Genomic DNA, 26,946 nt, shown 5'->3' with positions numbered 1-26,946 from the left:
GTCCAGGGGGTGGCATTGCACTATTTGATCACTCAAGATCCGCCTTTGCGTTTGAGGTAATTGGAGAGAAACACTTGACAATTTCACAGAGAGCTAAGATTGATCTTAAACTTTGTATCAATCTTAATTGCCAAGCAAAGTGTGATGACACAACACAACTCACTATGATGATTTTTGCAACTCATCTTTAGATGAATCTAAAAATGGTTTGTGAAATTGAGCCCAGTTGAATACTGTGTCAATTCCATGCTGAAATATTATAATAAATGTCTCTTTACCAGGACCATATTTTTGTTGTTAAGCCGAGAAGACCTGGGAATCTTCAGTCGTAAATGCCGTGCAGCCCACTGCAACTCATTTATCAATAGCCGTTCAAATAAAAAGTATGTGTGTTTAAACGATTGAGATCAGAGAGGTGATTTGAGGCCCTATTAAATATAACGGTCGCTAGAAACAGTGGAATAGACATTGGGCTTAATTTAAAACCACTGATAAAAGGTCAGCGTGGATAATTAAGCGTCTTAAGTTTTGGAGATACGGTCCAGGGACCGCGGTGTTTAAAGAGGAATTAAGTATCAATACAAATATGTACGTGATGTGTAACAAATATGAGAGAATACCGGGATAGCTTTTGCAATTTGCTTATTCAAACTGGCCTTTGGTATTTAACTGCAAAAATGTGTTTATGGCTTCACAGTCTTACACTACAGTCTTTCTCAAAAACTAAAAAATGACAACATTTTAATTCAATTCTATTCAATTAATTTTGTTGCCATTTAAAAGGTACAAATTTAAAGTATACATGTCTAAACATTGATGAAAGCTCAGAATAGAACACTAAAAAAAATACAATTCAGTGATAAAACACACTTTAAAAGAGATGTGTTGAAGCACCAACAGTCATATGCGGCACTCGGTGGGCTTCCTTAAAATATAAAAAAGAAATCTTTCACAGTAAGAAAACTTTGTTTCATTGAAATTTAAAAACAGATATGTTTGCAGTACATGTCCACTGGTCGACTTGGATACTCGTTCAAGATCAACGCAATAAGTCCCACATTTCCCCCTAAAAAAACAACGCAACAAGTCATACAAATCAATGCAATAGTCTCACAAAAGCAACGCAATAAGTTCCATTCCCCCCCCAAAAAAAAAAAAATCATCGCAATATGTCACACAAAATCAACGCAATAAGTCTCAATTTTCCCCCAAAAAACTCAACGCAATAAGTCACACACAAAATCAACGCAATAGGCATACAAACACCGCAGTAGAGAGAAGTAAACTATTACTTGTAGTGCACTTATAGGCGTGTCAGCTCTATTCCCTTGTGAATCACACAGATTAATTACCAAACACTAATTGATAATAATATAATATAGGAACGGGTATACGCAACCGTTCATTAAGCAATGTTTTCATATATTCTTAACTGAGCGTAATTGCAGATTTCCTGGCTATACACGCGCCCAGCTTGAACATCAAGTGCAATTAAACTTTCCCGTCCCCACTGTTAATTACATCGCAGACACTTCGTAATTAAGGTACACGAAGATGCCCGAAGTCAACCTATCAATTACGGAACCAGCCGATGACAGATTCGGCTTAATCTGTTAATGGACAGGTGAAGTCAGTTACAGTCCGCTCCTATTTAGTTCAAGACTGATCTGTGGCAGAGGGTGCCCCCACCCCGATGTCACAATACGTCCACACACTCCTTGTTCAGAAGTCCCCCCCCCCCCAAATCAAATCCTCTAAAGAACAAAATAAAGACACAATAGGGGGGGGGCATAAAAATGAGACATATTGAGCAATACATAAGTCTTCACGTGGCACGGCAAAACGCACACTTCACAAACGTCACACAGAGCCTATCGGTGCAAGTTTTGTCACTTTTTCTTGAAATCTGTAGAACGTTGTACACATTAGCAACGCTGTTAAGTCCACTTTGGTGTTGGGCCCTCACTGACGTGCATGGTACTTTAAAACCTGATGGTGATTTTGTACTGAATTGCTAGATACCGGACAATGGGAATCGAACCCTCTGGCAGTATCATAGTGTTAATTTCTAGATGCTGCACTGGCCCCGGCGGCTGGTCCCTAGTGGGAGCCGTACCCTCTGGTAGCACCATCGTTAACTTCTAGATGCTGCTAAGGTCACCGTGGGAATCGAACCCTCTGCTTGTAGCATTGTTAACTGCTACATGCTGCTTGGGACCCCGGAGTGGGAATCGAACCCACATAGCATCATCGTTAACTTCACTATGGTGTTGGCCCCATGTGGGAATCGAACCCTCTGGTAGCGTCATCGTTAGATGCTGCTAAGGCTAAAGCCAAACTTGACAGCAGAGAAAAAAAAAGAGTTACATTTCAATTAAATAAGTCAAATCTAAACATTCCAATTAAACAAGATGATTGATACTAATCTCAAACCATATCTCCCAGGGGGGAAAGATCACATGAGAACGATCTGGATCAGAACCTCGCCTCTCCCTAGGGTCCACAACACTGTACTCTTCCCTTTTCCCAAGCCAATCAGTGGTGCGAGAGAAGACGACAACTTCCCCCTGGCGTAGCCATGTTGGGGTGGGCAACATAATCACGCTAGATTTTGTTGTCAGTTTTCATCAGTAATAGATGAATCGTTTCCCGAGCAAAACAGAAACCCCCAAAATACGGCAACACCTTAGAAGAAGAGGCCTTAACCTTTAATTCGGGAGTTCCTAGGTGGGACTTTGATAAACTTGATGTTGTCTTCCTCATCTGATGTAATTAACAGCTCTCTTTCATTGATCGTCCACCCTGATAACTAACTAGAAAAGGTAAACACCCAATCCGTCTTGCCTGTACAGAGACTTTCACTCTTTAAAGATCGGGGCCCAATTTCATAGAGCTGCTTAAAGGGTCTATGTAACTTTTGTAGGACAAAACAACACAATGTCCACAGATTTACACTAAACTTACACAGTTTGAAGATATTATGATAGTAGAAAGCTTTCCTGAAAATATTACGTGCAGAGGTGCTATAGTTTTGGGGAAATGAGTAAAACAATGTCATGAAAATAATTTTCGTCTCATGAGACGAAAATTATTTTAATCATTTACAAACATATTTTCATGACATTGCTTTACTCGTTTCTCAAAAACTACAGCACCTCAGTAAGTAATATTTGAAGGGAATCTTTCCACTATCATTATCTTCAAACCCTGTAAGTTTAATGTAAATCTATGGAAATTTTGAAGCACATCATCATTAGCCATTTTGAGATAATGGTGGACACAAAACACTGTACGGTTTGGGTAAATCTGTCTCAATCACAACCAAACCACACAGTGCACTCCGTGGCCACCTAATCCCAAATAGGCCAATAATGCTTACTAAAACAAGGTCATCAGCTAAGTGACTGATCCTGCTTGTTTTTTGCTCAGCAGAATATTGTCAAGCGTCATTCCTACTTTAGTAGCCTCTTTGAATTTGGGCCGGAGTAGCTAAGCACCCAACAGTATGCTTCCTCGAATAAGTTCACCAGCCACGATACCAACCACATGTACAATTTGTAACTGGGTTCATTTCTGCTTAGCAAGCAATTATTAAGCAATTTGCTTAAGCAGCTCCATGGAATTGAGCCCAGATGTGGGATTGGTGGAACAAATTACCCTTAAGTCTCTGTACGTAGTGTAGCTTTAGGATCGCGGTTGCGTTTTCTTTTGATCGATCGTTCACAGAGTGCTCTGACTTTGGGAATAGGGACGCCTATGACATTGTCTTTTCCATCTGCAAACGCATCATCACAAAAACCAACAAGTTTAAAGTGTTAAAACTAAATCGGAAATGCAAAACAGATTGCATGATTCCCCACAAAATCCCTCTTCACACTGTATACCCGTGGAATACAGCCCCGGGAAGGTCCCGGGGTAACCCCATCGTTTACCCCTGCGAACTTTTACACTGTAAGTTTTTTTTGGGAGTAAATACTAATAGTGACCAGTGCCCTTATAATTCAAATTATAGAGGAGAACTTGTTTTGTGAGCACGTCCTCACAAAATTAGCTGAAGCTTTCTTTAAAACGCATTAAGCACGGCACATATGGCACATAAAATCAATTGACATTTTGGTTAATCTCACCCACTTTTGCACCTGTTTTTAGGTATCAGGGTATACAAAATAACAAGATTGCATCTACTTTATTTTCGCCATTAATTCCAATCATCATTAGATATATTCTAAGTGATTAGTTTCCTGTGCTCGTATTGATCATCTGAATGTTGTTATTTATTTATAATTGGTGTTAGTGATTTTCAATTAGTTAAATGGAATTTGAAGGAAAACATAAATTTAAAACTGACCCAAACACCTGTGAGTCTGGGGCGGTTATTAGAGCTAAGCACGCTAGTTTGATAGTCTCCATTTTATCCAATAATGACAAATCGTCCCCTGACAAGACCTTGGCCCAAATTCATCGAGCTGCTTAAGCAGAAAATTTTGCTCAATACATTTCTGCGTAGCTACAATAAGCAGGATTACAGTCACAGATGTTACATGAGAAATTGTACTTTAGCTGGTATAAACCTGTCTTACTTTTCATAAGTAGTTTGTATGCTTAGTGCCTCTTTAAATTGAGTGCTACAGGGGAACAACAGAAAACTAAAAAGTAACACCTCGGTTAAACACTTATAGTAAAAATAGGCCTATTGTTTTAAATTTAGTGTTTTTGCCTTAGCCAGGTTTTTTCACATGGGCATGCATGCAGGGCCATTGTTTTCAAGTGGGAACAGGGCCTTGTTTTATATTTTTTTAGGGCACATATCTGCAGTTTTCGTGGGGGACTACCCCTCCTGTGGCTGCATTGCTGTATATTAGGACAAAGCAATGTCAACTCAGTGATTGTGATTTGTTTCCTTCCCGTATTGCTGTCTGAGCAAACTTGCTTGACACAATTTTCTCATCTTCAATATTCCACAAAAAAAGACACTGAAAACAGAAATGTTTATTACCTCTTCTCCCGATGGGCAGGACGCGTGGGTGGGAGGTTACAGGTACTAAACAACTGGAAAACTAAATATCCACCATTTCAAAGATAATGTTTCCTTCTTATAAGATTTCCTTTATATGATCCCAGTTGTAATACGAGACCTGTAATTCCCTTCAACTGACATGAATTATACAGAGCAGGAAATGCGGTGGGCCCCCACCCTTTGTGCACAGGATGGTGGCACCCAAATTTAATGCGTATGGCCCAGGGAAAGTCCCCCTCTTAAGCGTGGAGTTCCTCTTGGTTAATGAGAAGTGATTGGCTAATCTGGTGGCTGTCTTCTGCTTTTTGCTTAATTAACTAATTTGGGTGACTGCATCTTCCTATATGTATGATTGGTATAGGACGATGAAAGAAGAGAGGCTGTATCGTGAGAAAAGGAGTTTGGGGTCGCCAGAATCGATATATGAAAGCCATGGGCCCAATTTCATACAGCTGCCTTAACACAAAAGTAGCTAAGCACAGCGAAATTATGCTTAGCAGAATAAGGTTACCAGTCAAAGCTACCATGTCACAATGGACAACTTGTGACTGGTCTCCTGCTCATTGTTGCTCAGCAGAAAACAATTTGGTCCCTGTGGCCGCAGGGAGGCAATGGTGACCAATTCCAACACTTCGTCAGGTGTTGATGTTTTTTGCCCATGTTTGTTTGTTAGTCTGTCTGTCTGTCTTTCAGTTTGTTAGCATGGTAGTTTTAACAAGTTTTGTGTGGATTTTCCACGAAACTTTGTGGAAGGTTTTATCATTGGCCAGTAAGTGATTTGTCGATTTGATTTTGGTGAACCTCCATATTATGTTTTGTGGATCCAAGAACATTTAAGAAAGTTGGACTTCTTGTGAGCCCCACGTTGTGGAACATTTCGTACATTTTCAGCAGCATTCGATTCGATACCTTGGTTTAGTCTAGAGTGATTTGGCTTCGTGTTAATGTTAATGGATTTGTCTTGGCCGCTGTGCAAGTTCTTTTCTCTCTCAAAAAAAATCGTGACTACCTTTTATTCAGAGTTTTGCTACGTGTTATGTATGATGGATATACTCATCTAGTAAATATTTAATTGAGTGGTACAGCCTATAGAGCATGGTTACCAACAGTGCTCGAACCAAGCAGCGCGGGTGGGGGGTTGAGGGCGTGCCCCGCCCGCAATTGTCCAGTCCCCGCATGTGTCTCATCCTCATTGATGTGTAGTGCCTGCAAAAAAGGGAAAATAAACCAGAACCCCCCCCTAAAAACAAACAGCACGCTACGCCCCATCATTCAAAATCAGCCCCCACTTAAAAGCAATGCCCACCCTCATGTACCCCCAGTGACCAGAACCTGGCTTTACGCTGCTGCATGTACCTTATCTCGGTATAGGTAAAATAAATATGATATCATAGATGTGGCTGTCATTTCGCGATAACGCAATACACCTTTATCAATAAAACAAATAATATGCCGGGATTAGAGGGTACAACCCCCTACAAACCATTCCCGATTTTGGCAGAGTCTGCCCCCTTCAAGTGTTCCCATATTTGAACACCCACCCCCAAAGTCCTCTTAATAACATCTAAGATTCCCAAAACATAATGAAGACATATAGGCACGGGGTACACCAAAATGTATCCCCTACACTCACACATGAAGGGTTTTATATACACCCACACCTGGGACGTGGAGATCCTTGTCCTTCAAATAAAATGGGTTTGTCAGATTAATAATCTTTGGCTTACAGGGTCTCTATTTACCTTGTCACCCGGTAAGTCCTTCAATGTTCGATTCGGCGAGACCACTACTTGGAAAACGAGTAGATAGCAGGCCCTGTAAGGATGAGGAGGGGGTGGGTATCAATTAGTCTGACGTTACGTAATGTATGGATTCTATAAGTTATTATTCAACATTTTGTAGGTAGGATTTGAAACTTTGCATGGTGGAAATACAATATAGAAAGGTTTGCGGTAACACCATGTAATGACTATCTCTAATGAGTTGGGGTGGTTCTGAAAAGAACCGTTGGTTTAAACTCGACGTTTCGATCCGTATGCTCTGATCGTCTTCTGAAGAATGCTACATTTTGTAGCATTTTACACACGAAGGACGTACTCGAAATCTGCCATCAGTTTGGTCGTTAAAGTATTGGTTAAAGTTGCCCGTTTCCGTTTTTAAGTGTCTCGAGACACTGCTCGTGAATTGCAAAGGTTGTGGGTTCGAATCCCACCCAAGTTAATATGTCTGTAATTTTCTTTACATCGAAATCGGGAAAGTGCTGAGTATACAGTGCTAACACACAGCGGTGTATATATGGGTAAAGCCAAAAGTAATATTCATAATAATATGTGCTTATCTTTCATGAAAAATATAAATTGTCAAAAGAAGGTTTTAATTTGATTTTTCAGTGAGCGAATTATGAACCTTTGTATTGTTTTAGGCTCGTTTTATTGCAAGTTTTTGTGTGTGGTATTTTGATTCTGCTCAGTGGTTAGAACATGGTTATGTGTGGACCTTACACACAAGTGTTGTGCTGCAAACCAACCCTTCCTTCATGCCATAACCTTGTTTGCAACAATCGTGTTCTTTGTTGTGGGTGTTTAGGGTACACTGTTGACCCACAATCCCCCTTAATTTCACCATGTTTTCACACTTCTCATTTTCACATGTCTGGTTTCACACGCACAAAAGTGTGAAATGTTTCACTTGTAACTTGTAACGGAGTGTGTGTTTATTCATCCGAACGTGGAAATTGATCATCAACTCATGATCCACTTCGGATATGAATTGTTACCAAAACCTGGTTTCTTCGAAAAACCCACCGTGACATTGTCAGTCAGACAGACGGACGGACGTAACTCGGCAGGATGTACCCCGGTACGGGACACGAGACGATGGACACTGGGACCATGCCGCCGGTGGTACACGGTAGTCCGTGTTAGTATTGTGACACTACAAAAACTGCAATGATCCTAAACATGATTCAAGCGCCTAGTCGGATGGGGTGGGTGGGTGTTTTGGGAGGTCAACCTTCCTTCGCGAAAATCGATGTAAAATCTGGATCGATTTCACGTGTTAAAGGCATTTGACACTATTGGGAACTACTCAAAATAATTGGTACCATAACAACTTAGGTAATGAGAAATGGAGAGCTGTTGATGGTATAAAACAGAATTGGCTCCCACTGAAGTGACGTGTAGTTTTTGAGAAAGGTAATTTCTCATTCAAAGTATTAAAGGGAATGTACACGTTTGGTAATTACTCAAAACAAATATTAACTTAAAAAATGACTTGGTAACGAGCAGCGAAGAGCTGTTGATAGTATAACACATTGTGGGAAACGACTCCCTCTGAAGTAACATACCTTTTGAGAAAGAGGTAATTTCTCACTAAAATAATAAAAGACTTCTAGCTAGAAGTATTTTATGTCTATCTGAAAGCACACTAATTCGTCCAACAAGTGTTTTTTTTTCTTTCATCATTTTCTCGCAACTTCGATGACCGATTGAGCCCAAATTTTCACATGCTTGTTATTGTATGCTTATGATGGGATACACCAAGTGATAACACTGGTCTTTGACAAATATCAAACGTGTACAGTGCCTTTAAAAGAAGCCTTTTATCGGCTGAAAGCACACAAATTTGTGCAATTGAGTTCAAACTGTCACAGATTATTTTGTTATTTCATGCATTATGTTGGGATACTGGTCTTTGACAGTTTTAGTACCAAAGGTGTCCAGGTAGTCCTAACTTAGGACTAGTCCTAGGCAATGCTAAGAGATAGGACCAGTCCTAAGTTAGGATGGGTTACTGATCCTAACTTAGGACCAGTCCTATCTCTTAGCATTGCCTAGGACTAGTCCTAAGTTAGGACTACCTTTGTGAAGTCCTAGGCAATGCTAAGAGATAGGACCAGTCCTAAGTTAGGATGGGTTACTGATCCTAACTTAGGACCAGTCCTATCTCTTAGCATTGCCTAGGACTAGTCCTAAGTTAGGACTACCTTTGTGAAATCCACCCCTACCCCTGTGCCTTTAAAGAAACCATTGGACCCTCCCAACGCTCTGCACTTCATTGTCTTTCCCTTCATATCGTCTGGTGATAATCGGCAATTAAATTGACTGCTTTGAAATTGAATAATTGGTTCTGAGCACACCGATCTTTTAACACGCATTACCATGCTGAAATTTCTTTTCCATACAAAAGGGAGTTTATATTATGTCAACTTGTATGTCAAGAGGAATATCAATAACCATGACGTGTGGAACCTTATAAACGATGTGGTTTTCCCTCTTCTCAAATAAAGCTACCTGTTTTGATGGATTCCTTTTGTGAAATATTTGTCTTAAATGTCTTAGAAGTTTGAGATTAAACCCTCAACCGATACCACAGTCTGTTTTTTAGGGTCAGTGTTAATGATGACACCGGTCATGAGACCTGTCATTCACTGTCACTTTCCCCCGTCAATTATTGCTCAAGTGCCCGTTATGTTTGCCTCACAGTGACGGGATCTTTCAGCTTCTTGTACCCCAAGGTTTGATGGTGTTTATTTGTATAAGAACCTAGGTGTAGTGAGACTGTCTTCAGTACTCTCTCTCGGGACACGGGAGATGACAGCTTTAAATCATCACCCAAGGACCATTGGATTTGCAAAGATTGACTTGAAAAGCTGGGGTGTTAGAATTGACACCATGGGTGTGTTGTCACATTAAGAGAGAATCAGAATTAACACTAGAGTGTGTTAAAATATACACCAAAATAATTGTGTTGGCAGATATGGTTAGTGTTGTTTCAACACCCAAATGGTGTACTTTTTTATTCTTTATCAGTATCTGTATATAGGCTTGTGGCATCACCCATTGTGTTAATATTAGTTTCAACATCCCAGTTTTCGAGTCTCCAAGAGTTAGAAGGATGAGGTGGGGTTGATTGGGGGGGGGGGGGGGCTGTGGACCGATAACTATGAAAGCTTGTTCATCAAACAGTGGTCGGTCAAGATCCTTAACTATTTTATGAAGTCTTGACTATTATAAACACACACACTAATTTGTTATTTTCCTGATGTGCTTCGCTTTTGTCTCGTGGTTTAAGTCTGTTGTTCTGGGTGGACCATTTATTTTCGGTTGGTGGTTGTGAATAGCCGCGTATTGCGTGGGGGGGGGGGGATCTATCCCAATCTATATTAAACCATAGAGCAGGGACCAGTAAACCATCTGTAAAGCTGCTGTATAATTGTGTACACCCCCACACCACCTTGACAATTTATTGTTTGTCATCGTGAACATGGTAAAACCAAACATTTGATTTTACGCTCAAATTTCTGACTTCATTCAATTCATTATTCTCTGATGTTTTCAGATAAGTCGCTTTATACCGTTCAGTGTGAGTTGCAAGTATTCACAATAATTCTGAGACTGCTATCTTATCACCCATGTGTAGCCAATTCAAACTGTTGGTTGACCATGTGTCTGTACTTCAACCTCGACCTCAATCATATCACAGGACGGTAGTATTTGCCTTGCGACTGACCCATACAGTGACTCATTCTGATGACATGGCTTCGCTCGTCCCCCATCACCCTCTTATTAACTCCTCTGAAACCCTGAGAACCCAAACGATTTACTAAAAAATGAAAATTTGAGCTCAATTGGTTGTTAAAGTGGCGAGATAATAATGAAAGAATAAGAAAACTACTCCACTTAAGAGGGAGCCGTTTCTCACAATGTTTTATACTACCAACCTCTCCCCATTACTCTTTACCAAGTAAGGTTTTATGCTTACAATTATTTTTAGTAATTACCAATAGTGTCCACTGCCTTTTAGTGACTAGCCCGCAGACCCAGTTAGCTTGGACCATCTTGGACCACTAGTCCATATAATATTAAAGGAACACGTTGCCTTGGATCGGTCGAGTTGGTCTTTAAAAAGCGTTTGTAACCGTTTGTTATAAAATACATATGGGTGGAAAGATGTTGTTTGTAAAAGTAGAATACAATGATCCACACAAACATGCCTTGAAATTGCACGGCTTTCCTTTTACCTCGTCGACTAACATAACACGGTCGGCCTTGGGAGTTAAATTTTTGACTCCCATAAATGGCCGACCGTGTTAGTTCGCAAAATAAAAGGAAACCCGCGCAATTTCGGGGCAAACTTGTTTGGATCATTGTATTCTACTTTTAAAACATCTTTCTAACCATATGCATTAAAAAAAAACCGGTTACAAACGCTTTTTATAGACCAACTCGTCCGATTCAAGGCAACGTGTTCCTTGAATAAGTAGAGATAGTTTTCAAAACTGAACTAACCAGCTGGACCTCTTACTAGCGATGATTTTGACTTGTCCTCAGGCGGTCAGGTTGGTGTGTCTTGCCTCGCCTTTCACCTCGGGACCCCGGTTCGAGTGGATTGGGTTTTCAGTACCTACGTGACTGCGTGGGTTTTTCCTTAGGAATTAATTCTCTGGGTTTTATTTCCTCCCACATCTGAAACTGATTTTTTTTTCTTCTTGTTTGGCTCTAGTAACGTTGGGAATATGTATCCGAATCATTACTTGTAGACATTTAGTAACAGTGTTAGTGAAGAACGCTGCATGCATCAGGATGTCTAAATCGATTTTATAACGGACAATACCAAAAGCAAAATTAAAGTAAAAATCAAATATTTGAACTCACAACATATCTGTTTGTAAAAGGTTGTTTTATTTTTACCTCAAATTCATAGAAAAATCTTGGTGTCAGAAGGATAATCAGAAAATTGAATCTTTGTTCGCTTTTTTTATCTACAGTCATCTCCTTAAAACAACGCACAGACTACAGTTAAGACATATTATTTTAAGTGAACGATTAAATTATCTTAATGTAGGCCTACTACCCTTTTTAACTTCCTTTTTTTTCTTTTACATTTTCAGCCAAAACTTGACGGCGATCCAGCGCCGACATTTTCTTACAATCGAACCTCAAATAATTGCATGGAACTTTAAAAAGAAAAACACAAAATGTCACTTGACATTAAGACCCCAAGAAATCAACCGATTGTTCTTTTCGTATCAAATAACTTAACTCATTTTTTTTGATAAGTTTCTTCACAATGTTTTTTTTTCTGCCTTAACTTGTTTTCAAACTATTCATTTCTCATACAGATAGTCGGTTGTAAAGACAGAACAAAATCTCCTTTTACATTGTTACAAAGACCTTTTAACTTACACTGCTTTAAAACCATGTTAGTAACGCACACACAACCACACCAAAGTATATTATTAACATTAATACTGTATACTATAATCGGAAGACATTTTTCGGGAAGTTACAGTGATTTCAATTTCCAATTTTGTCTACATTTTCCCGCCCAAATTTAAACAAGCTCTGATTGAACAAGCCTCAGCACCTTTTAAAAAGTCACTCCTCTTAAGTATGCGCAATTCAACTGTGCGCATTACGAGTGGAGTGCCATCCAATAAAGACCAGCACCACGAAACTGTTCAACCAATCAGAGTCTTGTATTGGGAGGGAGAGGAGGATATGAATATTTATGAGAGAAGATCTTGGCGCCAAAAAGCGTAAGTGGCATTTCCCAAAGGTGTGAATCATTGCGGGTAGTTGATGGAAAAATCTTTAAGGCACGGGTTTAGTTATAATATCAAGTATCAGCCGTAAGGAGCCACGGTCGAAAGAAAACACCCCTGGTCCTAGCGATATATTCAAGCTATATATCGTCTGTCATTTTGTTAGGAGAAATGAGACTTGACTATGTCTTCTAGGCTCTAGAAACCGATTGCTTCCCTTTGAAGTTGTACAAGTGGCCTCCTGGGACTTGAACGCTTTTTACACGGATGAGAAATCCTGGCGATGTAGGAAGATGTGGAATTTTAATCTTGACATGTCAAGACAGTATCTCCAATACAAATGAAGTGCTCTTTACACTTATGTCGTTTTACTCGAGGCTCATACATGTGCAAGTTGTATAAAAAGACGTCGCCATCTTGGTCTAGTTCTCTATGTTCTATAATGTATAACTCATTGATATGCGTAAAAGGGCCCGACTATTTGTATTGCTAACCTCAATTTTACAACTTTGTCATATTATTCCATTCTGTACTTTGAATAAATAGATTCTTTCTCCTCCACAACAAAATATCATTCACTTCTATAAAAAGGGGCTCTTTCCTCATCCAGCCTCGCTGTCGTTACGTCAATTTTGCGTGGAATCTCGAAAAACAAAATGGCCGCTAACGGTCACACATTCCAGTGTCAAGATTTCCATCTAACTGACTTTTAAATAACACCATAAATGGGGTCTTTGAGATCGTTGTTAAACCGTATCAACCAATGCTAATGCCCGTTTTTGTTGTTTGATTAAAACAGTCTTGCGCAATATTTATCTCCTACACAAATGAAATAATCAGATAAAGATTTTATTTAATCGTAATACTGCTGACATCTCCGTAAACAAATTTCAGAGTCTAAAGTCCGACGAGAAGTATTTAGTAACATAAATGGCAAACCAATAATTAAATAAGCAGTGGGGCGTATTAATGTATGCATATAATGAACAAAATTGTATCAAAAATTAATGTTACGTAATCGTGAACTGGTCATTAAGAACAAAACATAATTATGTGCATAACCTGAAATTTTAAACTCATTTAAAAAAAAGATTATCATAATTCTTTCAAAAAGTCTATGTCTACATTTTGTTGTTGCAGCATAAATCCATTGAAGTGGGCCCCGGGCAATTGCGTCCAATTTGCTTATTTGCATAAATGGTGAAAACTGTTTCACACATGCGCATGCTAAGATGCTTTTAAAAATGGACTGACGTCAATAGCACGTGACCCCTCCAAGATTGCACATTCTACCAAAGCACTTGCCTACAGACACAACACAGAAAATGAGAAGGGAGAAACAAAAATGTAACTTAATTTGTTTTGTATATACTCTATGGTAAACGTTTGCACCTACTGCGTTTTGCATTACTTTACAAAGAGTGGAACTAAAATACACAATAATATAACTGGAAAATGCATGGTTATCATATTTACTTTAATACATCAGTCGATGTTTTGCAATTCCCACTGATGAAGCGTATACTTAAAGCTCAACAATTTCTCACTTTTTCAACCAAAACGTGAGAAACATTTTACACCCACCCATCAACTTCTTTTATTGTGAACTCTTCACCATTTTGGATGACACGCCATCTGAGCCGAGATGTATGGCTCCATACTACATCTGTTATGCACATCTAGTACAAGAAATGAGTTGTTGTCACTCATGTACCCAGCACTCAAGTCATTGTTCCTAAGAAGTTAGTGGTTTTGAAGAACCAGCTTCTAAACCAAACCCCTTTTCAAGACTTTTCGAAAAAATGTCAGTCTTAGAGAAGGCCATCAACTGAGTTGGCTTTTTACATGAGACAGTTCGTCATGATGTCTGAGCCGTAGTTACTCGTGTCTGGTACGATGGGAGCCTCCAGGTACATGTCCATGTCATCCCTGTTGAGCTCAAAGAGTAACTCTGCATCACTGAGTTGCATCAGGCCTGTCAGGGTTGCCATGTACTCTTGGGGCAGTCCGTTTCCATTCAGGTCGTCGTTGCTGCTGGCGTACTGGGGTTGGGGGAAACTGTCGGTCGTTTGGGTTCTTGTCTGGTGGTTTGAGATGGTGTTCATCTGCTGTTGCAGCTGCTCCTGCTGTTGCTGCTGCTGCTGCAACTGTTGCAGTTGCTGTTGCTGAGCCTGCGTCAATGCCTGTGAGATTAGCTCAGTCATTGGTGCGTTACTGTTACACGTCTGTGGAGGAGCATTTACCAGGGCGCGAAGGCTGCTGAGGGTAGCACTAGCGGACATGTTCAAATTATCCTCTCCGTGGGCAACAGGCTCGGTCTTGATTGGGCTGAAGTAACACCCTCTCTCTGGCTCTACCATGGGTGTTGGAGGACTCTGAGCACTGGTGGCATACGGCTGCAGCTGGGAGACCACTCCCGTTCTCTCAAGTCCGGGGTTGGGGAAGGTGAAGACGTTGTCCTCCATCATCTCCAAGGGGGACATTTCGGGAGTTGGAAGACCCATGGCAGCCAGGGGCTCGGAGTAGCTGGAGACGGTGTAGCTCAAGTCGATGGTGTTGATGGGATGAATTTTGAACTTGATATCGGGCCCGGCATTGACATTGTCCATGGGGGTTGGGGAAGTGCGGGGAGTGACGTCTGGGGTCTGCAGGTTGCTTGTACCCGTGTGCTCTGGCGAGCTCGCTGCCATTGAGATGGGGGTAGCTGGAGCTGAGAGCGGGGAGCCTGGACTGGTGGAAGTGGGCGTGGAGCCTGCAGCAGAGACGGCGTTTCTCTTCATGGTTCTCTTTGGACCCTTGCGACGTCTGGGTCGGTACTTGTAGTCAGGATGATCGGCCATGTGTTTGACTCTCAGTCTCTCGGCTTCGTCTATGAAGGGACGTTTCTCCATCAGGGTTAGGCTGCGCCATGATTTACCTGCAGAAACGAGAAACAATGAAAGCAAATAAAGTTTTAAGTTTTGAAATTTTCTATTTTCCTCTCTCTCTTTGATAGTCAGGCACCCAGACTCTGTTTTACACTCTGCATGTTTGCACAACCACTACAGGTACTTGCTATCTATTAACGTCTCCAATAGAACTTAGTATTTAATAGTCTTCAAGGGAACACCTTGGTAAAACATAACCACACAATCATGCTACAATTTGTCAAAAACCATGTCAAAAACAGATCCGGTGTCGAAAAAAGTTCGGAAACAGCGATTACTCCAATACAGCGCAGCTTGGACCCAGCTATTCTGTTTATCATTAAAAGTCGGACCTTCAACTGTTTATACAAAACTTTATCACGCAAAGGGTTGGACATGGTCATCGTGTTTTTATGGAAGACGTGTGCAAGCGATTTGTTCGAGGGGCAATTAGTCAAATTTTACAACATCGTTTGGCGGCGACTTCTTTTTGTCAGGTCAACTTGTGCAAGGCCATGGTAAGATAAGATAACATGTACCACGTAGACTTCCACCAATTCCTAATGGCTGACTCGCTTAAAGGCACGGGACACGTTTGGTTATTGTCAAAGACCAGTATTCTAACTTGATTGGTGTATCTCAACATGCATAAAATAACAATCCTGTGAAAATTTTGGCTCAATTGGTCATCGAATTTGAAGCAGAATAATGGAAGAAGAAAAAACACTCTAATTGCATTCATTTGTGTGCTTTCAGCTGCATAATACAAGGCTTCAGCTGAAGTATTTTATTATTCGAGTGAAAAATTACCTCTTTCTCAAAAACTACGTTACTTCAGAGGGAGCTGTTTCTCAAAATAATTGATACAGCTCTTTATTGCTCGTTGCGTCCGAAGTAAATTTGTATGCTAACAATTATGTTGAGTAATTACCAATAGCGTCCATGCATTTAAGAGAAGTAACACAGAGATAACAGATGGATGCGTGGTGTTTTCCGTTAGTTTGGAAATTACTAGATTATGTTGTGTGACTGGAATCCTATACCAGTCGGCCTTCTGGGAAACCTCGTCCCCCCACGCACGTCAAAAGGACTTCCCCTTTCAACATCTCGAGGCGAGTGGGTTCGATCAGCTGGCGTCGAGGTCACGAGGCTATTAGTCATACTTTCGCACATCAATAGGGAACTCGTTTATGGTTTTAAAGGAGTTGTAAATAACCCTGGCGTTTATTGGGTGATGGAGAAATGGTGGTTCACTGTCAATGTTTTGGGAGTGTTTCAGCTGGTCTTGTCTCTAGTGCAGCCAGAGCAAAATGTACACGACTAAGCCTTTACCTAATACAATTAAAGTGTTGTTTGTTTGTTTGTTTGATTGTTTGTTTATTTTGAGGATTTTAAATTGTTTGTTTGCTTGTTTGTTTTTGTTGTTGTTTGGGTGTTTGGGGAGGGTGTTTGCTGTTTGTTGGTTAATGTTTTATTTATGTTTTTAAGGCAGGGGAGTGTTGCTTTTAACGTCACTCCAAAGCTTGTTTGTATAATTTTTAGTCTTCACTATAGTTTAGTTAAAAGCCGTTATATATGAACTGCACGGTGCAGTTGTTTCACTGATAGTATGTGATAAACTCCCCAAAAGTTTGTCCTTCTGTGCTTGTTTTGGAATTGCGAAATCTTAAGTAAACAAGGGTGATCACGTACATTTCCAGAAGCCCTAATTTCTATCCATTAAACATGTTTACGTTTACAAGTCATGTACGTTTCAAGAGAGAAATACGATTTCAACAAAACAAATAGAAACCCGGCTGGTCACTTGTTAAGTTTTTGATTATCAAAAAACACTTTTCCTCTAACAATAGTTGAAATTATAATAACACCAGTGTATGGTTAACTTTAAACTTGCTGGGGACTTATCCCATCCAGCATCCAGCACCCACTTTGTTGACAAAGTAAATTCACAATGGTCACTCTAAAAGAAGAAAAAAGACCTACACACCAAAAGCCTTGTTATTGCTCAACCGAGCTGTATGGAAATCATATCCCCAGGTACGCCAGGGCAACTCCCAGGGCAACTCCCAGTTGCTTGGCCAGCTGACAATTATCGCTATAAGCTTGACCGCACTCCCTTAATACGCTGCGGTCCGCATGTTTTTCGTTTTTCACTCCAATAAAAATCCCGCTATAACTGTAAACACCGGATTCTTTCTCACTCTCTTTTCTTCCAACACAACATCCCCAGTAAAGTTGCCACTGTATGCAAATGAGATGGGAGGATTAAAGTTCACAAGAGACCACAGAACAGTCCCCCTCTTAAAAAAATAACAACCGCAAGAGAGCTAGACGGGCCGTGACCAACCGCTTTACACAATAAACCGGTTTTTAGTTTCCCACCAACGAGATTACATCATAGCAAGCCTGCAAAGTAATGTGTTTTAGATTTAAAGGCCACGCTTCAAAAACCTCAAAGGAACAAATATCCCCATCTGTCAATTTTGTGAGGGTTTTTTATGGAGAAAAAGGTGTTAGCACTTTTTGTTTAGCTCTCATAATTTCACAAGAAACGAAACTTTTATTTTCTGCATGTACAGCAGGTAGCTGAATGCATTTGCTACTATAGTTTACCTAAAACATTTTGCCAATATCTGCCTTTTTTTTACACAAACAAGTCGCCTTCACTTATTTTATTTCTCTAAAAAACAAAGAAACAAAACAAAACCCTCAAAAGAACAAATAGCCACATCAAAACAAAAAGGTGCCTTCACTTTTTTTACTGTCACGAATCCAGAAACAAAACTTGTATTTCCAGCATTTACAGTGGGTCCCTGAATACCTGTTTACCTGACACACGCTTGACGGCAACCTCTTTTTAAAACCTAAGCTCTGGAATATAATAGAAGGGTTCAAGAGGTGCCTCGATCAAAAACTTAGCACGTGACCTTGGGGGCGGAGTCCACAGATAACAGACAGGGCAACCCCAATCCAATGACGTCAGCAGTAGAGAGAGAAGCCCGTATACCCCGTACGCTGGGGGTCACAGGGTCAGCTGAGCATTGCGAAACGAGGACCCTTGTCCAATCAAATGAACCTATCAAGTTAAATCTCAACTAGCGCATGCGCTGATCTTCCCTAGTTTCAGCGAACACAAAAGACTTATTGTGTTTTAGATACAAAAGGCATGGTGAGAATACAACAAGTTTTAGTTTAATTTTTATGACAGAAACAGCTCTGCAATTCCTTTCTGTAACACCAAAACCCTTACAGATTTATAACTGCTATTTTTTTAAGCCAAGCTCAACAGTGGATGTTTACGCAACGTATAACAAAACAACAACATCAAAACATCAAAACTTGTTAATAATAATTCCTCTTTATATCTTACGATTCCAAGCTGAAAGGGCACCAGGGAAATCCTTCAGTATTCATAGCCTTTCAAATAAGTCAGAATCAACTGGTAATCTCCTGGTGTAATTTGTATTATTCATCACTTTCCCAGCCATCCTTGCAATAATAACCTTATTATTTCCTTTTTCACCAAAAGCCCCCGCACTTCAGCGAATATCCATTATTATTATTACGTAATTTTTATGCAATCGCCATTGCATGCTCGCAAGGCCAGATAGCTAGTATTGCAAAATGCATTTTAATTATTGCACCGGCCTGCGTCCAAGGACAACTCGTGTAATTCATTTTTGCAAAGCAATCGGGTTTTTTTTTCTCCAGGTATCACAACACTACTGGTTGGAATCACACATAAATCTCATACACTATAAACACCTGTACTTGCGCGAGGACATTGTTCATCAGTTTTTGTCACAGTCACTCCATGCATACCAGGCCCAATTTCATAAAGCCAGTAAGCACAAAAACTAAGCAAAAGAAAGTATTGACTAACAGAAACAGGTTACCAGCTAAAATTACATCAAGTTTACATTGTTGTGTATGGTGCCCCACTCAATGTTTGCTTAGCAAAGAAATTCGTCAAGCATTATTTTCTGCTAAACAGCACGGGTGTTTTGATTTTACTTTAATATCTTGTTGTAATACGATACATGGGCAGACCAGTTTTCAAAACAGTGAAGGGAAACAAACGTACTTCTAAACAACACGCCATGATTTTAAATTCTCTGTTCCACCAGGACTTGCATAAAGAGGACACGGGTCCCAAGGCCCCTAGACCTTCTGATCCTTTTTATCGAGATATAATAAGTGACGTATCATCATAACAACTAACAGAGTGTGTAAAAAAGAAGATACTAAAGGATTTGTTGTTTCACGTTGTGCACACTAACATCTGTTTCAAATTTCACTGTGGAGGCTCTGGGAATAAGGCAAGAATGACTCTACGTATTTCGGTAGATTCCAGCTCGACTAGTAATGACTAATGCTGGGATCATCCCGAGTGACAAGGACGTACATGTGTTGTAATGAGTTGAGCATAAGAGGGAAAAAGTTCATAGAGCTCACAAACCTTTTCATCAATTTAAGACTAGAAAATATTACTTGCAAAATCCATTTACACAATAACCCTTTAGTTAGAAACGGATTCACCCTACCTCTATACCATTAAGTCCACAAAAAATAGCTTCTTGAATAAATCCAATAGAAACATTTGAACACTTTAGCCAGTCAAAGCTAAAACAACGTGTGATTTTAAACTCATGTTTACTTGCTTCCCCACATCCAGGAGTAGAAACTAACAGAGTGAAGAATGAAATTTGTTTTCCTATATTAGATATGAATTTTCCTGGGGTATTATAGAGCTACATTGCATGACACAATAGTGATTTAATCATTCCTCCATGATTGAACTAACCATGAATGTCATTTTCAATCCCCCTTAAACAGTCTTGTGTAGATTTCAACTGATGTTCATGTGTGCACGTACACAATCAAGTGATACGTCATTATAAATGCAGTGCACATAAATAATGCGTCAAATGCTGCACATTTTATTTCACTACCCGTGCCATCAGTTTGCGTTCACTGTACCCTTCAACATAAAAAAATATAGCATACAGAGCCCTTGTTACTGCACATACTATATACTGTTAATGTTATTATAATGCTGTCACATGAATGAATTGCTCACAGTTCGGGGTTCAATCAATTGCGCGGAAACAGTCATTTTCACCAACCACAAACCCCACAATACACTAACATATGGCATGGAAAGCTGGTTTCAATATTAACACAGCCACTATGCGTTAAATGTTGATAGAGTGTGTACAGTACGTTACATACATTACATGTTGCGTTCTTCATGCATCAAATGGAATATTGAGATGGGTTTTAAACACCCGTTTTGGCGCAGGTTTTTGCCTCATTTTAACCATACTGAAGGGGATTGTGGTTCCATATGTCAGCATCTGTGTGCAGTTTAGGTGCCGACAATGCATTGACAATTAAAACCCATCTATAGTAAACGTGTGCAGAATTAAAAATGTCATGTATCTGGCTGGTTGGCCGTATGTGTGTACAATATATTGTGTGTATTCGTGCACCAGGCACAAACACACACAATTTTGTTTACTCTCTGTATAAGCCAAGCAAATAGAACCAAACATTAATGTTTTACAGAGTATTATTTATTTAACGGGATGCTTTGTACTGAATACCCCATGTTATTTTTCAAAATGTTATCAACTTGACAGTTTGCCAAAGAAACATTCCTATGCTCTTTAATTCAAGCTCAGTGAAACTGTCAGAACATGAACATGTACGTACAGTGAACCATGTACACGTTACATAAAAATATGGTATTATGTACCACAGTGACCGGGTTTGATCCCATGTGTCACGGGGTAAAAGAGAAGCATCTTAAGGGGTTCGATAAACGGGTTATGACTTGGGGGGTTTTGAGTGGCAGTTCAGGGATTGGGGTTCATTGCTGTTGTAGTGCAATGTCGAAGTGCCGTTTGAAGATTCGTTATCCGTTGTGTCAAACCATGGAGCTATAATAATCATAAGTACTAAACGGATCTGATGATCGTGTATACGAACGCAATACAAATTCAAAGAATACAATTTGTGTACAGGTATTTTAAGGTATATGTTAAACCATTTACCATTGCATGGGATACTGTGGTAAAATACCGTCGGTTAACCCAACAATTGTGAAAAATGCATCAGAAGTAAAAACTGATGATATATGGTTTTTCTAAATGCATACCACCATCAACCACTTTGTGACAGACGAAATCCCATAAAACCTTGGGCACATTTTACAAATTTCGTACACTCAAACATAACATAACAATTAAAATTTGTATGGCGCTGTTCCATCAAGATCATTGCGCACATGAAAGCAATTAACATGGTTAAAGTTGTCTTTAGAATTTTACGAAATGTTGATGAAGTACAGTACAATACAGTACAGAGTAAAAATATACCAGTGAATTTTGTTGTGACCGTCACTTAAGTATCCAAATCTTATAAAATTATTTTTCACGTGGGTCCCTCGTTTGGAGCAGTGTTTACTGAAACTTGAGTAGCGGAGCTGTCATATGATTTACACGAACAGCTACGGGCTTGGGGCCCAATGGCCTTGACACAACGCGGTGAGCTAATGCACGAATCACGGTGTTATGAACGGGGTAGACCCCGCGGTGCGTGTGTGTAGTGAATTTGAAGTACACTGTCTTTCTGTTTTTTAAGTATTGTATGATATTATGGTTGTATTGAATGTGTGCAAGTATTGAATGTGTGCAAGCAAGGAGGAAGGGTAAGTAAGCGCAGTGCGATAATTCTGTGCGGTTATTTCAAACGGTTACAATAATCAAAGTGAATAAAAACTGCTGGTTGGAAAGGCAATTTTAATGGTTTTGTTTTTTAAGCTACCACAAGTCAGTGGTGTGTTTGTCTTTACGCGTAATACTGGAAGTTGTTCACTGGATGTGTAGCTCAACTTGCCACCTGTTTTCAAGGGTTTGTTTTGTTTTTCTCACAATTTCAAGACGGTCAACGCTGAGCAAGTTTGACGTGATGTGATACAAGAAGTGATGTCGAGTTTAGCTGCTGTGTGTTTTCAGGCATTGTGACGGCACGTAACTTAACTGTAACTTCACCAAAAAAGAGGAAATTCCAAAATTCCAAATTTCCAATGGTTTTGTACATTTTTATTTTTTTTTATCCGAGGAAAAAAGTTGCATGTTTTACGTGGTGTATTTTTGTCAGACTACTCTACTCACCAAGCATTTTACTGAGGTCAGCATTGTGAAGATCTGGGTTCTGGTCAGCGAGCCTCTTTCTCTCATCTTTGGCCCACACCATGAAGGCATTCATGGGCCGTCTTATCCTCGTCTCCCTCTTGCCTCCTCTGCCGTTACTAGCACCCTCTGTGCATGTATTCTTCTCCTTCATCTCCTCCAGCCACTTGCAGCCGTGGAGCAGCGAGGCAGTCCCGGGTTCCGCCAGGAGAGCCGCGGTGTTCAAACCCCCTCCACGGATCATTAAATTATTCCTCGAGAGATTTAAGTCCTGCTGTAGCATTTCCGAAACGGTTTTCATGGTGGAAGTTTTCTATAAAATAACTCTGATTTTCAGTGAAGATGCTGTTGTTCTTGTCAGTGTGTTGCCACACTGAGATCTCAAAAGTTTGTGTTGATGAAATAAATGGGGTGCCCCTTTTTGTGGACCCGATCAGCTGGTCAACAGCTGTGGCTCATTGAGATATTAAACCACGTTAAATCATGGGCCCCGGCGATGGACACGGCAAACCAATCAGCATTGAGGAGATGACTGTTGCTATGCTTAACCTGTATGCAGCGCTCGCTAAGCTCCTCCCATGGGAGGAGCTTAAAGTCAACTCTCACGCGGGAGAGTAGTGGCTCAGTCGCCCGCCCTCTATCGTTCAACTCTTACCGGTTGTTGTCCCCGTGCGCGTGAACGTTAGATGTTGATACCAGCATCTGACAGGACACCAATTATGGCGTAATAACAAAATCGAAACGGAGTGCGTGTTGTTTATGACCTTGAGATTATTTTGAGTTGTATAGAGAGCTGAAGGCATGATTGATTATCAAGGGATTGATACCTATGCAATGGATCGCAAGCTGGTGTTAAAAAACCTCTTCCAGGTTTTTACTCGCAAAACCTTGGCGCTAGGCACGTACTAAGACTCAAGAGGCGAGATATAAGGGTTTTTCCAATCAAGTTTGCCGTGAAGAATCAAACAATGAACAATCTTGATTGTTACTCCATCCAAAGCAATTAAACTTCGCAGCACATTACTATATTCCAGTAGATTACCGGATTTAGTTTTGGTAACTTATTTGAAACTTTGCATGGTGGAATTACGATCAAAGTTTTGCGGTAACGCCACGTAATGATAATCTCTAATTGAGTTTGGGTGGTTTTGAATCGTAAATCATAATTTTAATTTGGATTTTTTTTTCTGAAACAGAATTTGATGATTGCACGAATCCCTTCTTGAAAGAGATTCCAGTTGAAGTGTTTTGGAATTTTGAGTGGGTGCAATTTGCCTGCTCTTGAAACCCGGAATACTTTGGAATGTAGGAAGAAGTTTAGTGTGGATTCGATTGATCTTTATCTTGACACTATTAGTAATTACTCAAACAAAAATTTTCGCATGACAACTTACTTGGTAACGAGCAATGGAGAGCTGTTGATAGTATCAAACATTGCGAGAAACAGGTCTTTCTGAAGCAACGTAGTTTTTGAGAAAGAGGTTATTTCTTAGTCAAGTATTAAAGCAATTGGACACTTTCGGTAAACAGTATTGTCCAAAGGCCCACACTTCGTGTATCACAACTTATATATAAAATAACAAACTTGTGAAAATTCAGGCTCAACTGGTCATCGGAGTCGGGAGAAAATAACGGGAAAACCCACCCTTGTTTCCGCACGTTTCGCCGTGTTTAAATGTGTTTAAAATAAATCCGTAATTCTCGACACCAGAATTGATATTGTTTTAATGTTTTCTCAAAAAGTAAAGCATTTCATGGAATAATATTTCAAGAGAAGTCTTTTACCATTACCTTCTGTAAACCCTGTAAGTTATTTGTAAATCTATGAACTTTTTGGGGGGTTTTCTGTTCCGAAAGTGTATAATGGCTTTAAAAGGCTTCAGGCCTCCCTGAAGTCTTTTAATATTTTTTAGGCAAATTTGTGCAACAAGGGTGATTTTTCTTTAATTATTCTCTTGCAACTTTGATGACCAATCGAATCCAAATTTTCACAGATTTGTTATTTGGTGCATATGTTAGGATATACCAAGTGAGAATACCGGTCTGTGACAATCACCAAAAGGTGTCCACAGTTCCACTTTCGGAACAGGAAAAAACAAATCACAGATTTACAGATAACTTACAGGGTTTACAGAAGGTAATGGTGAAATATTATTCCATGAAATACTTTACTTTTTGAGAAAACATAAAAAACATTATCAGTTCTCAATATCGAGAATTACGGATTTATTTTAAACACATGTCATGACACGGCGAAACGTGCGGAAACAAGGGTGGGTTTTCCCGTTATTTTCTCCCGACTCCGATGACCGATACAAAGTGTGGGCCTTTGGACAACACTGTTTACCGAAAGTGTCCAGTGGCTTTCACCGAATACGTTTTTTAAAGTCAATCATTTTTTGAGTAATTACCAAAAAGTGACCTCCCATGGTTTTAAAGGTCTCTAAAGGTTTTGAGTCCCATAGAGTTGACAAGATTTTGATGATTTACGATGGCAACATGTTTACGGTTTCCAAAAAAATCCTTAATGAGCCCCACTGGAGATAATTAGAGAACTAAACAACTTTTAAAATAACTGTTGATATTTTTTCCTGAAAATAAGTAATTATCTAATAAAGAATTCCGACCCACTTCCAAAATAATTTGGTTAACTTGGGGAAACCAGTCACAATAATTATGAATAAGGATGACAAAACTCAACAGCTGGCATCGTAGTGGGGTTTCGCCCTATGCTATATACATTTTAGGCTAATCTGTCAAGAATTAATTTCACCTTTCTGGTTAGAATCTGAGGACAGATTGAATTTGTTAAGTATTCCCACATCGCACGCTAATTAGATTGAAATTACAGCACCTAATGTCCATCATCCCATAACCTAAACACAAATCCAATCCAGGACACCATAAATCTTTCATTTCGTGTACCTTTTCCCGTCCACACTGACACTTGCCCCAACAAAAAAATTAAAGGGGTGTGGGTTCTGAGGACTGTGAAGGGAAGTTGAATTTCCAAACATCCGGAACTTAAAATTTAATAATTATTTTTTTGTGTACTTTTTTCTTTTGACAGGTCGGACCCCATGGTGTTTTCAGCCACCCTGGCCCCAACATTTTTAGTCTGGACCCATTGCGGTGCTCCCAAAGAAAGTGATAGTATAAAGAAGGATACTAAACAAGATCAAGAGAATGGTAAGTTTTTAACCAAATGACTGCAACCGTGTAATGAAAAAGTAGTTGATGAATCTTTGTATGTGTGTCGTGGTCTAGTCCTTGTGTTTCTGATCAGCAGAGTGTGGGTTCGAGTCCTGGTCATGACACTCATCTCCTCTGTTTAGTTTTGAACAGTACATATTGTTTTCACCATTTATAGTAATGACTGGAACCGTGTAATGAACAATTGGTAATGATTAGTTATATATGCATTTCGTGGTCTGGCCAGTGTTTCTGATCAGCAGAGTGTGGGTTCGAGTCCTGGTAATGACACTAATTTTATCGCCTTTGTTTAATTTTGAAAGCACATTGTTTTAACCAATTCTAGAAGTTGTTGCAACCGTGTAATGAACAATAGTTAATGGATCTTTATATGCGTGTCGTAGCTAGTATCTTTTAATGTGTTTCTGATCAGCAGAGTGTGGGTTCGAGTCCTGGCCATGACACTTGATGTCCTTTGTTTAGTTTTGAAAGTACTTATTCAACTAGTTTTGAAATAACTGCATCCGTGTTATGAACAATAATCAATGAATCTTGATATGCGTGTCGTGGTCGAGATCTTGTGTTTCTGATCAGCAGAGTGTGGGTTCGAGTCCTGGCCATGATACTTTATGTCTTTTTATAGTCTTGAAAGTACATATTTAACCAGTTAGGAAATAACTGCATCCGTGTAATGAACAGGTATCATTGAATCTTGATATGCATGTCGTGGTCGAGATGTGTTTCTGGATCAGCAGAGTGTGGGTTCGAGTCCTGGTGATGGCACTCGTTTCTAAGAGCACGATACGTTAACATAATACCTTTGTGTTGCAGATGGGACATTAATAATTGAAGAATACATAGGGTTCTTTAATCTCGGTTCAGACATCTTAATTGATTCTGCAACAACGGGGGCATTATCATCACAATTGTACTCCATTTGTGTTTATTTGGAGACTTTGTGAACACCGGATAACACATAAATCCATGGCCTCTTAATAAGCCTCACAACAATAGGAATGGATTATACATGAGATTAAGGTGAATCGTCTGTCTATAATTTAAGGGTACCCGGATAGTGTATCCGTGTTA

The 26,946-nt window shown here is 39.8% G+C and overlaps 2 protein-coding genes across 4 annotated transcripts in view; one reads left to right on the top strand and one right to left on the bottom strand.

Annotated features, from left to right (window-relative positions):
* The window catches only part of LOC139952181 (microcephalin-like), a 172,598-nt gene that overhangs the window by 80,670 nt on the left and 64,982 nt on the right, over positions 1–26,946 (top strand). For 2 of the 3 annotated variants that reach the window (XM_071951212.1, XM_071951213.1), the window contains exon 7: positions 25,736–25,854. The gene's annotated coding sequence lies outside the window, so the exon portion shown is untranslated. Of the gene's footprint in view, positions 1–15,970; positions 15,988–25,735; positions 25,855–26,946 lie in introns of those variants that run through there. The other variant, XM_071951214.1, reaches the window with a different exon arrangement.
* Positions 11,680–23,076, bottom strand: LOC139952182 (transcription factor Sox-9-B-like). Its single transcript, XM_071951215.1, has 2 exons — positions 22,648–23,076; positions 11,680–15,480 (listed from the first exon to the last, which is right to left on the bottom strand). The coding sequence occupies exons 1-2, from the start codon at positions 22,964–22,966 to the stop codon at positions 14,405–14,407; spliced, it is 1,395 nt and encodes a 464-aa protein (XP_071807316.1). The 5' UTR covers positions 22,967–23,076; the 3' UTR covers positions 11,680–14,404.

Source organism: Asterias amurensis, chromosome 20 (assembly GCF_032118995.1).
Source record: "Asterias amurensis chromosome 20, ASM3211899v1".
Lineage (NCBI taxonomy): Eukaryota > Metazoa > Echinodermata > Asteroidea > Forcipulatida > Asteriidae > Asterias > Asterias amurensis.
This window is presented reverse-complemented; position numbering and strand designations above follow the sequence as displayed.

Excerpts from the sequence above, each read along its gene's own strand:
- LOC139952182 (XM_071951215.1), bottom strand. The coding sequence starts at position 22,966 with ATGAAAACCGTTTCGGAAATGCTACAGCAGGACTTAAATCTCTCGAGG. Across the intron at positions 15,481-22,647 it reads TGACCTCAGTAAAATGCTTG|GTAAATCATGGCGCAGCCTA; the intron begins GTGAGTAGAGTA and ends TCGTTTCTGCAG.